This window comes from Neopsephotus bourkii, unplaced genomic scaffold, assembly GCF_033783945.1.
Source record: "Neopsephotus bourkii isolate Nb327-2 ecotype Australia unplaced genomic scaffold, CSIRO-AGI_Nbou_v1 NB_1760, whole genome shotgun sequence".
NCBI classification, from domain to species: domain Eukaryota; kingdom Metazoa; phylum Chordata; class Aves; order Psittaciformes; family Psittacidae; genus Neopsephotus; species Neopsephotus bourkii.
Genome location: NW_026902234.1, coordinates 8,242,034 through 8,255,687, shown reverse-complemented (window position 1 = coordinate 8,255,687; position 13,654 = coordinate 8,242,034). Strand labels below are relative to the sequence as shown.

Below are 13,654 nucleotides of genomic sequence, written 5' to 3'. Positions count from 1 at the left end.
CCTTTTTAAGTACATGATCTAGAAGCCTTTTTTATTTTTTGGAGTAGAGAATTACAACTTTGTTTCCAAAAGTTTAGAAGAATTGCAAGATGTAAACATTTACTGCAACTTTTTTAATGTATGTTCTCTGCTCCTCATAGAATATTCTTGAGAGAACTAGAAAACTATGTGGAATACCCAGAACTAGTAGGACGGTGCTTTCTGGATCAGGTATGTGTCACCTTTTGCTGGCTTTTAATTCAGAAGCTGTAGCATATGACAGTGGTCTTCATGTCATGTGCCACCATGTCCCCTTTGTCAAGTGGGTATCACATTGAGAATTTAGATGTTAATTGAGAGAAGGGATATTTTCTGCTGTGTGGGGTGATTAATTTTCTTAGAAAGAGCTACTACCTTGTTGAAACAAAACCACTTTATTAAAGTAGTATTTAGGAAAACATGGAGTCATGCGCTGCAGTTTCACATCACTATAAATGGTTGATTTACTTAGGTAGATTTCTTTAGTCTTTCTTGTCGTTCTTTTCTGTTTTCTTTAAAGAGAACACCTTAACAGAGCTAAGTTCAAAATATTTTTATTCTGAAAAGAGAAAGATATGCCAAAATAAACCCACTTTTGTTCTGGGATTTATTAAACAATGAGTCTCACACATAGCATGCTGAAGGGCTAAATAGGAATCTGCTTATGGAAATCAATCTTCTGTTGCTGCTGCCTATTGATGCTCTAAAACTCCTGGGAGAAGCCATCCTCTCCCTCCTATTTACAGACTACATCCATGGAGATGCTGTTGCCTAAAATTGAGGGACAGAAGTACTTCTGTGCTTGCTGATTTCCTGTCTAGTCTTTCCTTTATAGTTACTATGACAGTTTCAACAGTTTTATTTCATTTTGCTTTTGACAAGTACTGAAGTGGTAAGGGGCAACAAACTGCTTGATCTACCGTAGTGCAATTCCCAGGCCAAAACACATTCATAAAAAGAAAATGTAGAAAGAAAAAGGGGAAGACTTTTAAATAAGTTGCACAGAGGAACTCATGGTTGGGCATAAATAGAAGTATTTTGCGTATTGTAATAGAAATACATTTGTAAAGAAAATATATGCTTCTTTGTTAGTTACTTAACATGCAGCTGAAGCAAATATTAATAGGAACATCTTATTCTGATCTTCGAAGTAGCCATTAGTAGCCATTACAAAATCAGTGATTTTCAATAATTGTTTATTGCTTGAGTTACCTCAAGGAATTGCTTTTTGTCATTGTTCTTTCATAGCCTTATAGATAAAAGAGAAAAAATCTTATGAACTTTGTATATTAAAGTTACAAGAATTTATTAACTTTTTGCTTGTATCCCCCATTTCAGATGGAAGATTTCCAGATTTATGAAAAATACTGTCAAAATAAACCTCGGTCTGAAAGTCTGTGGAGGCAGTTTTCAGATTCTGTGTTCTTTCAAGTAAGATTGCTTGAGTGTCTAAAATAACTGTGATGTTGGTTTTGTTGTGGCTTGTTTTGTTTGTTTTATTTAATCATCTCAAGAACATTGATAAATATTGATTTTAAAATATTGATAAAAATATTGATTAGTGTCCTGATGGAATCCAACACTGATTACAGGAATGTCAAAGGAAACTTGATCACAAGCTCAGTTTGGACTCATACTTGCTGAAACCTGTTCAAAGAATAACCAAATACCAATTATTGCTAAAGGTATGTGTTACTGAAGTATAATGCTAAGTACATTTTGTGCATTTGGTTTTTTTAAATGCTGCTTCTCTCAGCCTGCTGAAGAGAAACCTAAAAGCTAGTTGGACAGGTGTATAAATCGAAACAGAGAAAATCCCAGTCTATCAGCTTTCAGCTTTGTTCTTTCCTCATGCACCCAAAAAGCTGCTAGTAGACAGGCAAATGTTACACAGGGACACTGTGTAACTGATTTTGCCCTTATATTTTGGCTGAAGAGAAGAATGCAAAAATGATTAGGGGAAACAGGAGGACCAAGAAACTTTTGCAACAAAGAAAACATAGTATTTGAAGTACTTGTTACTACAGTTATAGTCACCAGTTACAGTCACCTCATCAGTATTACAGATTTTTGCCTTGCTGGGTTCTATGAAGCGTGTTCTAGGAAATTTAATTGACCAAGAGCACTGTATGGTGTTTTTACAAAGGGTGCTGTTGTGATTTACTTAAATGTGCTAACATTTGAGAGAACAAAACGAGGGCAATATCCTATCATGAATTTTCAAATTAACGTAAAAGGTTTTGTCATGTTTAAAGTAAGAATATTTCCCACATAAACACATGTTTCGGTGATTAATAGTAGTTTAAAAAAATTGCCTTGAACCAAATCTACTCTGAAGTTAAAACTGAGCTGAAGTTAATAGCTTTTTAAAATTAATCACATTAAGCTTGTGCAAAGAGAGGATTATTAGAAAGGTTTTTGATTTGAAGTCTTTTTACTGCCCACAGTAGACAAGTAAATGCTTATTCTCATACTGTGAAGTCTGGGGGGTTCCACATGAACTTGCAGCTATGTTTATGTGGATCAAATTGGAAGACACACTTTTGCCAATAAGCTCTTTGGAGAAAGGATGACTTTTAAAATGTGCAGTAAGGTTAAGTCTATTACTAGCATCCCTGGCCTCGCCATAATTGAAACAGTAAATGAAATTGACCTATGTGTTTACATATGTTGTTCACTTCCAAAAAGTTACAGATATAATTTGGGGGGGTTGTTGTGAGGTTTTGAGGTTTTTGTTTTTGTTTTGGGTTGTTTTGGCTTATTTTTTTTCCATTGTGGTGAAAAAATGGTTGCAAAGTTAGGTTTGTACAATTCTTAGGTAGAGTTTACAAAACCTCTAGATTAATGAAATATATTTGGCTAATCAGCAGCAGAGATGAGAATTAAAACCTTAGGGTCTTCTGAGTTCCAGACAGTATTTAACCAGCTAGATCATAGGTATAAAACCTTAAAATCTTTGCCCAAATTCATTGTTAAGATGTGACTGTTTCTAGTTCCGGATGTTTCCAAAGCTAAATAAGTACATTGTCATTCCCTGCCCACTCAGGAAATGCTGAAGTACAGCAAAAACTGTGAAGGTGCTGAAGATCTTCAGGAGGCATTAACTTCTATACTGGGTATTCTCAAAGCAGTTAATGATTCTATGCACCAGATAGCTATTACAGGCTACGATGTGAGTAACAGTATTTTTACTTACTTTTAAATTTCTTTTCATTCATTTCTTAGATATATGCACAGCATACCCTATATGCATACTAATAATGAGAAGAACATTTTACAAAAAGTTTCCTTAAACTGAATTGTGTAGTGAAAATCATAGTATCAGCAAAGTTGGACTAATGCAAAATGGGTCTGCCTGTACTGTTCTGAAGTTTTCCTCCTATGAATAGTATTTTGCTCTGTCTATCTGAGGATGCCTTGACTGTTTGTTTTTTCCTTTGATCTACTTGACACTTGAGTTAGAGACTGAAAATTGTCATTAAGAGTGTGGTTTAGGCTATGGCCAAATGGAGTCACTACTAAGTTTTTATATCCATGTGTAAAAAACTACACTCAAAACTTCCAGTAAAAGAGATCAGAATAAGCAGCTGTGGAGTAGAGTTTGGGGGACAAAAACCCAAAGAGCATAATATGCACAGTGTACATTCCCCTCTATGTGTAGATCTGTGTAGCTCTGCTACTGGTATTATTGACTGTAAATCCCGTCTTACAGTGTTTGGGAGAAAAAAATACGTGTAAAAATCCAACACTGACTTTACTTCTGTTATGTTTCCAAACCCAACATAAACACTGATGTGCGAGATTACTTGGAATGACAGAACTTGTGAAGACATGTTCAGAATACGCTTTTTAGTCTGATGTTATCTCTTTGTACTTAAAAATATCACTTTTTTGTTGTTGTTGTTCCAGGGTAACCTGAATGAACTAGGCAAGCTTTTAATGCAGGGATCCTTCAATGTCTGGACTGATCATAAAAAGGGTCACTCGAAGGTGAAAGATTTGGCACGCTTCAAGCCAATGCAGCGACATCTCTTCCTCCATGAGAAAGCAGTGTTGTTCTGTAAAAAGCGAGAAGAAAACGGAGAAGGATATGAGAAAGCACCTTCTTATAGCTACAAACACTCCTTAAATGTAAGACACCTAGCAGTCCTGCAAGGTCGAGGTACTATGGATTTAGCCTGCAGTAATACAGCATTTAGGTTTTTGTCTGCAAAGCTGTGTTACCATTCTGCACTGGGAACTTCACCCTTTCAAGCAGGCCTAAGTGGTGCTGCAGGTCTGTGTTACTTTGTGTTGCTTTCTGTTAGAGAATTGGAGGAGAAGGGGTGTAAATTACCTTCTGAGACTCCAAGTCCAAACTGTACTGGTCTAGCTGAATATAGAGCAGGGTAGTATAAAATAGATCAGAGATTTTGTGGTCTGGATTTTAAAAGCAATGTCTTGTGGGTCAGTTCTTCCAAGGTAGCCAAGCTGATAAAAAGTGCTAAATCTCGTATGTCCAACATGCAGATCATGTGTTATTAGCTGTTCTTTTCCTAGAGCAAGAAGCCAAATGTGGTTTTCCTTTTTTAGAAATAGGGTACCAGATAATACCAGTAGCTGCCTGTTTCCATTGCTTCCGTAACAATGTGATAGGTTAGCTTTTGTTCTTTTTGCTTCCAGATGGCAGCAGTTGGAATAACAGAAAATGTCAAAGGTGATGCAAAAAAATTTGAAATCTGGTATAATGCAAGGGAAGAAGTTTACATTATACAGGTAAATAAATAACCATGTCTGAAAAAAAGAAAAAGAGAGAAGGCAGGGGGAAGTCTAACTGTAACATCTGGAATTTCCTTCCACTGGTTTATCATTAATAGGTAGTGATGAGGAAATGTAGAAAATCCCAAAGCACCACCAGATTAATCCATAAGGTGGTTTCTTAATAGATTTAAATTGCAGAGTCTTTGGAAGGTTTGGGGGTGGAGGGGCAGGGTGATGCAAGGGGTGGAGTAATGGTGTTTTACGACATCCATGGAGAATATTGTGTGCACCATTACTACTGCTCTTACTGAAGTAGTGAATGGCTTGGGAGCCAGTGTTTGGCTGTAGCACGTGCACAGCCTCTGCCTTAGTGTATTCCACTTCTAACAACTAGTTTCTGTTGACTAAGGACTGGAGAGGCAGCTCTGTGTGTCTCTCTTGAATGACTCCTCCAAGGCTGTGCTTTGGAATGCAACTCTGTAATAAGTCTTCTATGCTTGATGGCAGCTTGTATTTATTTTCGGGTAGGCACCAACACCTGAAGTTAAAGCTACTTGGGTAAATGAAATAAGAAAAGTGCTGACGAGTCAACTGCAGGCATGCAGAGGTAAAGTATTTTGGATGTACATATTTTTTTAATTTCTCTTCTCTTTGAACTTCAAAACCTGCCCTGTATATCTTCACTGTGTAGGACTGTAGAAATGAAAAGCTTAAAACACAAATCGGTTTTAGTAGTTCTTTTACTTTCTTCCATTACAGAAGCTAGTCAGCACAGGACACTAGAACAAACACAAAGTTTACCTCTACCAGCATCATCTTGTACAAGGTAAGCAAGTATGTGGCCAAATTTGCCTGGCTGTCATGTAAATATACTGATACACCTAGTTTGTAGTTCTTTGTTACTCCTACCCCTTAATACTGCCCCCTTTATGCTTTGGTTTTTTGTTTTTGTTGGGGGATTTTTTGGGGGGAGGAGGGTGGAGAGGGGAAAAAGTGGGTTTCTTCCGACTATAAAGCTGTGAACTTTAGAGTTTATACATCTCCAGAACTGTTAAACTGAGGAGCAGTGGCACAGACTTCGCCACTTGATATAGAACACATAAAGGCAATTTTCTGTGCCAGCCAAAATCCTGATGGTATTATGGCTTTGTTTGTTGAACAGCTAATGATATACCTTACATCCCAGATAAAAGTTATGTGGCGCAGCCTTTTTCTTCTTTCTTTGTTCTTTTTCTTCACCTGGATTATATTTTATTTCCTTTCCCAGTGTCTTGCTATCTTCCTGGGGTTTTTGCCCCCAGGGCATTGTCTTTTCTCTCTTGTTTGTTCTGTTCCTTCAGTTTCCTTTATTAAAAGTGATGTGTTGGTTAGTTCAGTGTCCCAACTTCTGTGTCAAGCTTTTCTTCTTTTCCTGTTTTTAATTGCTCATGCTATATAGTCTTCTGCTTTTATCTTCTATTCAGCCCTTCTCTGACACCTCTGTTTAATTCTCTGCTACTCACTCTTTTTTAGTAAGTGTATGTATATATACCCCTAGAACCCTTTGTGCTGACATCTTCAGTCATTCCCACATGGTGTGTGCTCAAAAAAAGTATCAGTAACTCTTTCCCCTGCATGTTTTATGAAGCGAATTAATCACTCAGGGAGAATTTTTCAGATGTATAGTATTTGTGGGATGTCTTTCTCCAGTCCATTTGCAAATGGAGTTGTGATTGGAACCCAACTGCAAGATCCAACATACATTCTTCAACCTATGTATCCAATCAGTTCTGGGTTAAGAGCTTCTGAAGGGCGGAGTTTATTCCTTTCTTTTCCTTTTGTTTGTTTCCCTTAGTACCTTCAGGAGGAACCTCTCAGCACAGAATGTGTCCTGTAGCTGAGAATGAATGGAGGCTGCCCTGAGCTACTTTTCAGTAGCTCCCACTGCCATAATACATGCAGTTGGTTAGGGGAGCCTTTCTCCTTTATATGTGCTCATGGTCTTTAAATGCACAATCACCAATGACTTTTTCAGTCCTGGAAGCTATGATCTGGGTAGTAGTTAAAAAATGGGTTTCAGCATAGGTATCTGTATGTAAAAGGCAGATCATGAGCAAAGGTCATCACCCCTGTTCAGACCTGAATTTGCTGAAGATGGATTGATTGTCTTAATTTTCTTCCAATAAACAGTCCTTCAAGGAACCACATCAGAAACACCAAAAAAATGGAGGAGAGAAAAGCTGATCTTGCAAGTCTAGAAAGTTTTGGCACCACAGTAGCACCAAAGTACCCTGAGAAAGGCAAAGGTGAGTTTACACATATGTATTTTGTTGCCTTTAATTACAAAGAGCATGCCTGCACTGCAGATGCACAGGCAGATCCACCAGCAGAGTAGACATGGTAGTGCAGGGAAATGCTGCATTACACCTGAATGAGCAGGGCTTTGCTGCTTTCAGCCCTAAGGCAACCCACCCACAAAGTGCTACCCACTCGGCAGCCACATGCCATTCCCATCTGCCCATAGCCTGGGGTTTCTGTGTTCCACTGTGTGGTGTGTACAGGCCCAAAGCCACTTTGAATGAAGGGTAGCCAAAAGGAGGTGGGAACTATGCGTTATGAAGCAGATCTTCTCCTAGAGCTGCCCAGCTTCTCAAGGTTCTCTTCCTCTGGATAAATTTCTTGGAATTACTTGTTCTGAAAAGCTTTGGTGGTGTTTTTCTTTATTTTTTTTTCTCCAGTTTTGGTTCCCTTCATGGAGATTATTTACTGAACCAGTGGCAGTACAAGCCCCTGCACATTGAGGGCAACTGGCCACTCAGGTTCTTCTATTGTACCTGGACTTTCAGTTGTTCTTTCTCATCTTACCATGCAGATTCCCTGTCAGGGCTGCAAATGATTTTTTGCCTTGATCTTTTCATGGCCTTCTCCCCTTTCTTTCTGTGTCTCTCTCTTCCTTTGTAGATGACACTAACTCTACCTCAGAATGCTCTGTACTGTCAAAAAAGCGCTTTACGCTGCAGGGCTTTACTAACCTCAAAAGTCAGAAAGGTAATTTAAAAATAAAAATAGGCTAGACTGTTAGACTGGTTTTTGTTTAAAGCTGTAATTGAAGCATCACTTTGTGTGTGTGTGTGTAGTGTGACATATATTCAGGTGTATGCAATAGGTTGTTCTCCGAAGTGCGAGCTAGGCTCCTGAGTCACAAACCCTGGCAAGGAGATATCAAGAGAAACCAGCTCCAGAGTGGGAGGGCATGATGCAGCTGGGAAAAGTGGAGCTGTTGGATTTGCAAGGGAAGGAGCGCAGTTTCCAATGCCTTCAGTCTCATTATCAAGTCCAAGGAAAGAGTTTGTAGTGCCTCATTTCTGTAGGAAAACTAGAGGAAGTCAGTTGTCTTCAGATCAGACACCTGGCCTGCTTCTGTGGATCTGCCCCAAATGCACTTGTACTTGGCAAAAAGGAATCAAGGTTTTCTAGAGTATTTCTCTATTGGCATCTTCGCTAACAGACTTCCCAAAACATGACTGCAGCAGAACGTGTATGACAACATTGTTTTGCTGAATACAAAATTAAACAATAATTTTCCTATGTTCCTAGAAATTATCTTTTTTTTTTTCCTAAATGGGCAATGGGGGTTTGAGACCATTCTTGCTTCCTCCTGCCAAGTAATCGCACTGATACATTCACTTTGCTTTAAACAGCTGTCTCTGAACAGTATAAATTGCATTAAGATGATGGCACTTGTTCAAGAGCATGATGTATTATTTTTTTTCCTCAAGCATCTTTTCTGAATGCCTTTCTAAAACCTCATTACCTTTGAGTTCTTTCTGGAGATACTCTAGGGTCATGTATCTGATGCTGGTGAGGTGAGCTCTAATATCGAATGCTTGCCTTGACAGAAACTCCATCTGCTTCTGCTAAAAGCCAGACATTGCCAATGATCCTTCTTACAGGACCAGGTATTGCTGTAGTACTAGATTTATATAAAAATGATTGCTTAACTTGGTAATATTCATCTCAAATTGAAATTAATTGTATCTAGTTCATGTCTACTTCATTTAGAAAAGACTGCATAAACATTCTTCTACTACTACAAAATAAATTTGTCAATTTAATCTCCAAATAAATAATATCTCCAATATCTCCAAATACATGTAAATAATTAATTCCTTCTACTGTAATTGACTAGTGACAGCTAAAACTAGGGAGATTACAGAAATCCAGTTGTTTTCCAGTGTAAACTCAAAGGTACTTAGCATGCACTCCACTTATTCTCTTTTTTCCAGTTCTTCAATATCTCTCTTCTGTGTTTTTTGCCTATTCATCCTTCCTGCAGCTTCTTCTACCAGTCCTGACAAAAAAGCTAAACGGCATGAAGTAGTGAGTGACCCAACTCCTTTTGGTTTAAGAGGTATAGTGATACCACATCTTGTACTCCACAAATTTCCACATGTCCCTTGTGTAATGTGTTACATCAGAGTACCGGGGATACCTACATGATGCTGTTCTGTTCAGCAGTATTGATATCAGCTGAGTTTTTCCAAGTGTATCTATCAGCTTCTATATATATTGGTTTTGATAGCACAACTGGTTGAAGTTTTACCTTGACATCAGATGAAGTAGCATATGTCTAACTAGTTTTTAGGAGACAGCAGGAAAGAGATCTTCTGCTGAAGAAATACCCAGAATCTGGGTGTTTAATGGCAGTACACAGGCATCAAGTTGCTATGAGACACGTGGTTTTTCCAGTTAGCATCCTCCTGTCACTGTGCCTGTTGTGGAGATGATTTGACTTCTTAAAAAGAAAAAAAATAAATCCAAACTTTGTGTACTTTAGTCAGAGTGAGGATCATCACTGTCATGCCATGTGATTCCATCTTAGATCTGCATTTATTACTGTAGTCACAGTCCTGTTGCAGCTTTCTTTGGGGGACAGTAGGCAGTTTTTACCTCCCTGTAAACCCAAGACGATTTAGCTGAACCCCATGAAGCAGTTTGCCTCCTGTCCTCCCAACCCATGGCCAAGCAACGAATAGAAAAGTATTTCTGTTAAATGACCCATTTCTAACCAGCAAGGCTGTTGGTGAAGGCTTGAATACAAATCCCTGGGGCTAATTGACTAGAGGGTACAAGGAGAGCAGTCCCCCTCTTCCTGACTCTCTTTCCACCATCTCTTTTGGAAGATATTTTTCTAAAGATTAAGCTCTTTCAAGCCCTGCCATTGTCCTCCTCTTCAGGTTTCCACAGCCTTTGTCTTTCTCTCACCTGTGGAAATGATGGGGGTCCAGCTGCTGTGCTGAGGAAAATATGCCACACCATTCACCTCATCTGAGCAGCAGGAAATATAATCCCAGGCTGGATGCATGCAGAAATTCCACAAGTATAGCGTGGGAGTTACAGGTTAACTTCCTGCAGGTAGCAGTCAAACCTCCAAGACCTCCAGGCACCACAGAAATCCTGAGGGCCTGAAAATGTCAGAAAGCAAAGGGTGTTTTGTGGTGTGCTGCACAGATGCTGGAATTTTTCAGGGTGGACAGTCCTCGGTCATTGTTAATTTACAGTAACATTGTTGGGTCCTTGGAACAGCCTTGTCTGATTTGCTGCTCTGTCAAGCAGCCCCTCACTTTATGAAACACTAAAACTCGTAAGTGAATTTAAAACATCTAGTAACTCCCCTTTCTGTCTTGCACCTTCCAATCACTTTTCTGACACGTTGTCTTTTCTTCCCCAATTCAGAGGGATGAACAGGCAGCTGACCCAGGCATTTTAGGATGAAACTACACCAGGTGGTGACCACAGCTCCCTGGTGCAGAGTGCATTGCCCCTACTTGTTTCTTTTCACTGCCATATTGCTCAGACTTACATCGCAGTGAGCTCAAGAAAAATGAATTAGTTACAGAATCGCATCTTGCAGATCAGTCCTAACTCTGAAGGTGAACCTGTGGGCCCATTTCAGAAGAGAAGTGGTTAATGAAAATCTTGGGTCTCCTGCCACTTTCAAATCTAAACTCATTTCTGCATAACCTTATCTTTTCTTGAGACTGCCTGCCATTTTCTTACCTTTCCTGCCTTTATAGGGAGCTCTGATTTAGTCACACCGTGCAGAATAAGCATGTGCACATTGAATGTGCATGCACAATTTTGGTGCCTGTAGTTAGTTAATATGAGTATGACCACAGTGACCTCTTCCCTTCCATGCCCAGGATGAGATGGGCTTTTATACAGTCTTGTTAATAGAGTGCCAGCTTGTATGAGGAGTAGGAGTATTATTGTTGCTATGGGCAGGATCAGGCAGGTGTGTTCTTACCTACATCAGCACCATATATGAAAAGAAAGAGGCTGAGGGAGAAGAGCCGTTACCCAAAATGTTCCAGATGGGCAGGCCAGTGAGTATGATGCTACAGGCAGAGCAATTACAGTGATTTCGCTTTCTTTTGTGGTGCTCATTGGTTCTGTTTCTAATGAGAGTTGGAACAATTAGGTGAAACCAAGGGTTTTTTGGTTGCCTTGTTCTTAACTTGGAAATAATGGAAAGATTTTCAGCTGTGTCCCACAAATCAACTAGATGATGTGAGCTTCCAAGGAAATTTTCATGGAATACAGCTGGAATTTATTACTCAGTTTCGTCACAGATGGAAGTTCATTCTTAACACTGGACAAGGCCAAATGGGTCAATACTTGTAACCTTTTGCAGGTCCATCCAGCAGCACAGGCGAGGTAAAAGTCACACTCCATTTGGTGTGCTGCGGGTCTGATTTGTTTCTATGATTCTTAGATTGCTTTGGCTGTACTGTGGTGATGCTCAGTTTTTTTCCTAATGTACTGGCATAACCAGCCATGTGACAAATGCCTCAGAAGCACTGAAGAGCAAAAAAGCTGATGCTTTCTTAAGTAATAGTTACATAAAAGTTGGGAGGTTTGTTTTTCCTTTCGTCCTTTTCAATGAGTTTTATTGTTACCACCATTTGGCTTGAACCAAAATCTTATTTACAAATATTTGTCTGTATTTTTTTCTTTATAAACTCAACACACTTATTAGCAGCTGCTGACCTCAGTGAACAGCATCTTACTAGTAAAACTTACTGTAAATTTATTTGGAAAAGGGATTTTGTGCACTCCTGATATGATTCAGCTTGATTACATAAACGAAATCCCTCACCCTGAGAGAGCAAAAGGAACACTTGGCAATAAATGACATGCAGGAGACTGCTCTTGTGATGTTTGGTGGCTTAGAACCAAGATAAGTCAGCGTGATTAAGTATCCTTGTGTCAGCATGAATACCCTTAAATAATATGCTGCCTTGTCAGGTGAAGTACAGAGTGCTGGTAGTTTGTGTTGAATTTCTTGACAGCTCTAAGTGCTCAACAGTTTGAAGAAGGCAATGCACGTGCATCCGTTGTTCCAGCAGGCTGGTTAGGTTGCTTCAGGTGGTAATCCTGTGTGTTCATCCTCTTCCCATAAAAGTGTACATTCCTGTCTTCGACCTCCTCCCAAGAAAAAGAGTATCCATCATCCATCTTTGTGTAAGAGAGAAATAGCTGCTTTTTAGTTTGGAATTTGCATTCTTTCCATATGTTTCCCTCTGTGTAAATCCAAAGGGCCATATTCACTGCTGTGCATTGCCACAGCTGATGGAAATGGGCCAACTTTTGCCAGCTGTGAATTTCACCCAGTGGCTCTAATAACTTCTCTGTGTTCCGTTTTCCTCTAGTTTATATTGATCACTTAAGAGCTTCTCAGTGGAAAGAACGCTTCTCCCAGTCAGTGGCTCATTGCTGCAGAGTTAATGGTTGGCTGTTTGTTCCCTAAGGTTGGGCTAAAACATCTCATTCTCTTGATGCATCTGAAGAAAATGACGGCTGGTCTAGTGCTGAAGATCCGCTGAATTCGTCGGATGCGGAGGAAGAAGGAGGAGGAGGGGAAGGCGAGATGAAGCTGGTAACCAGAAATGCTTTCCTATTGAGCTAAGCAAATGATACTGATACCCTGTGTGTGACTTTCACCTTTTGAAGCTTGCAGGAAGGAAAGTGTCTGGCTTGAAATCCTCAGCTGGACAAAACTCTCTTAAATCAGCCTTGTTTGTACCTTGGGAGTGTCCATCTGTGCCTTTGTGAACCTGAAGACAAGTGAGACCGTGACTGCTTATGCCATAGTACAGCAGTCAAGCGATGACATGCTCAGCTACCATGTCAACAGCACATCATGCTGCAGTTGTTTGCCAGATGATTTGGGGGTTTTGTTGTTATCTTGATTTTTTTCTGTAGATGTTTGAATTCATTGTTGTAATGGAAACATTTCACTGAACATTTTGCAGGGGGTGAGAATTCATGTACTGAATTTGCATGTAATTGAACAGCAAAGTTTTACTGTCTCTGTATGTGTATTTGTACTGTCTTCAGCATGTATGTGCATAAGAAAGAAGGGAGGAGTACTCTAATTTCATGACAAAAGCTGCAAGGTCCCTTAAAATACTCAACAGAAATAATCTATGTTTTTCCTGTGTGTTCATTTAGACTCCTGGCAAATATACAGTTGTGACTGATTATGAGAAAGGAGTTTCTGAAGAATTTACAGTGAAAAGTGGAGATCTGGTTCAACTGATTCGTGAAGGGGAGGACGGACTCTGGTACGCAGATCTGTGTTTGGAAATTTTTATATGCAGAACTGTGTTTGGAAGACATAAGACAGATGTTTAGGGCAAATCTTTCAAAGACATCAAATGAAGCAACCTGACCTTTTATTTTTTTATATATTTTTTTAGGTATGTGAAGAACCTGAGCACTTGTAGAGAAGGCTGGATTCCAGCAAACAACCTGCTGATGCTCATAGGCAATTCCAAATCAGCTCAGTCTTTAAGCAGCTCTGGTAGGCTATTTATTTTAAATGAGATGATTGTGTCTCTGGAGATTCCTGTTA

The 13,654-nt window shown here is 39.4% G+C and overlaps 1 protein-coding gene across 14 annotated transcripts in view; it reads left to right on the top strand.

The window, feature by feature from the left end:
• MCF2L (MCF.2 cell line derived transforming sequence like) overlaps positions 1–13,654 on the top strand; it is a 155,458-nt gene that overhangs the window by 139,454 nt on the left and 2,350 nt on the right. For 8 of the 14 annotated variants that reach the window (XM_061377650.1, XM_061377654.1, XM_061377660.1 and 5 more), the window contains 15 exons: positions 141–210; positions 1,357–1,449; positions 1,611–1,703; positions 3,065–3,190; positions 3,928–4,149; positions 4,681–4,773; positions 5,287–5,365; positions 5,518–5,584; positions 6,928–7,043; positions 7,699–7,785; positions 8,637–8,696; positions 9,074–9,148; positions 12,549–12,676; positions 13,252–13,364; positions 13,500–13,603. In XM_061377650.1, the coding sequence (XP_061233634.1) occupies positions 141–210; positions 1,357–1,449; positions 1,611–1,703; positions 3,065–3,190; positions 3,928–4,149; positions 4,681–4,773; positions 5,287–5,365; positions 5,518–5,584; positions 6,928–7,043; positions 7,699–7,785; positions 8,637–8,696; positions 9,074–9,148; positions 12,549–12,676; positions 13,252–13,364; positions 13,500–13,603 (1,526 nt within the window). The remainder of the gene's footprint in view (positions 1–140; positions 211–1,356; positions 1,450–1,610; positions 1,704–3,064; positions 3,191–3,927; positions 4,150–4,680; positions 4,774–5,286; positions 5,366–5,517; positions 5,585–6,927; positions 7,044–7,698; positions 7,786–8,636; positions 8,697–9,073; positions 9,149–12,548; positions 12,677–13,251; positions 13,365–13,499; positions 13,604–13,654) is intronic. The other 6 variants (XM_061377662.1, XM_061377664.1, XM_061377663.1 and 3 more) reach the window with 4 other exon arrangements.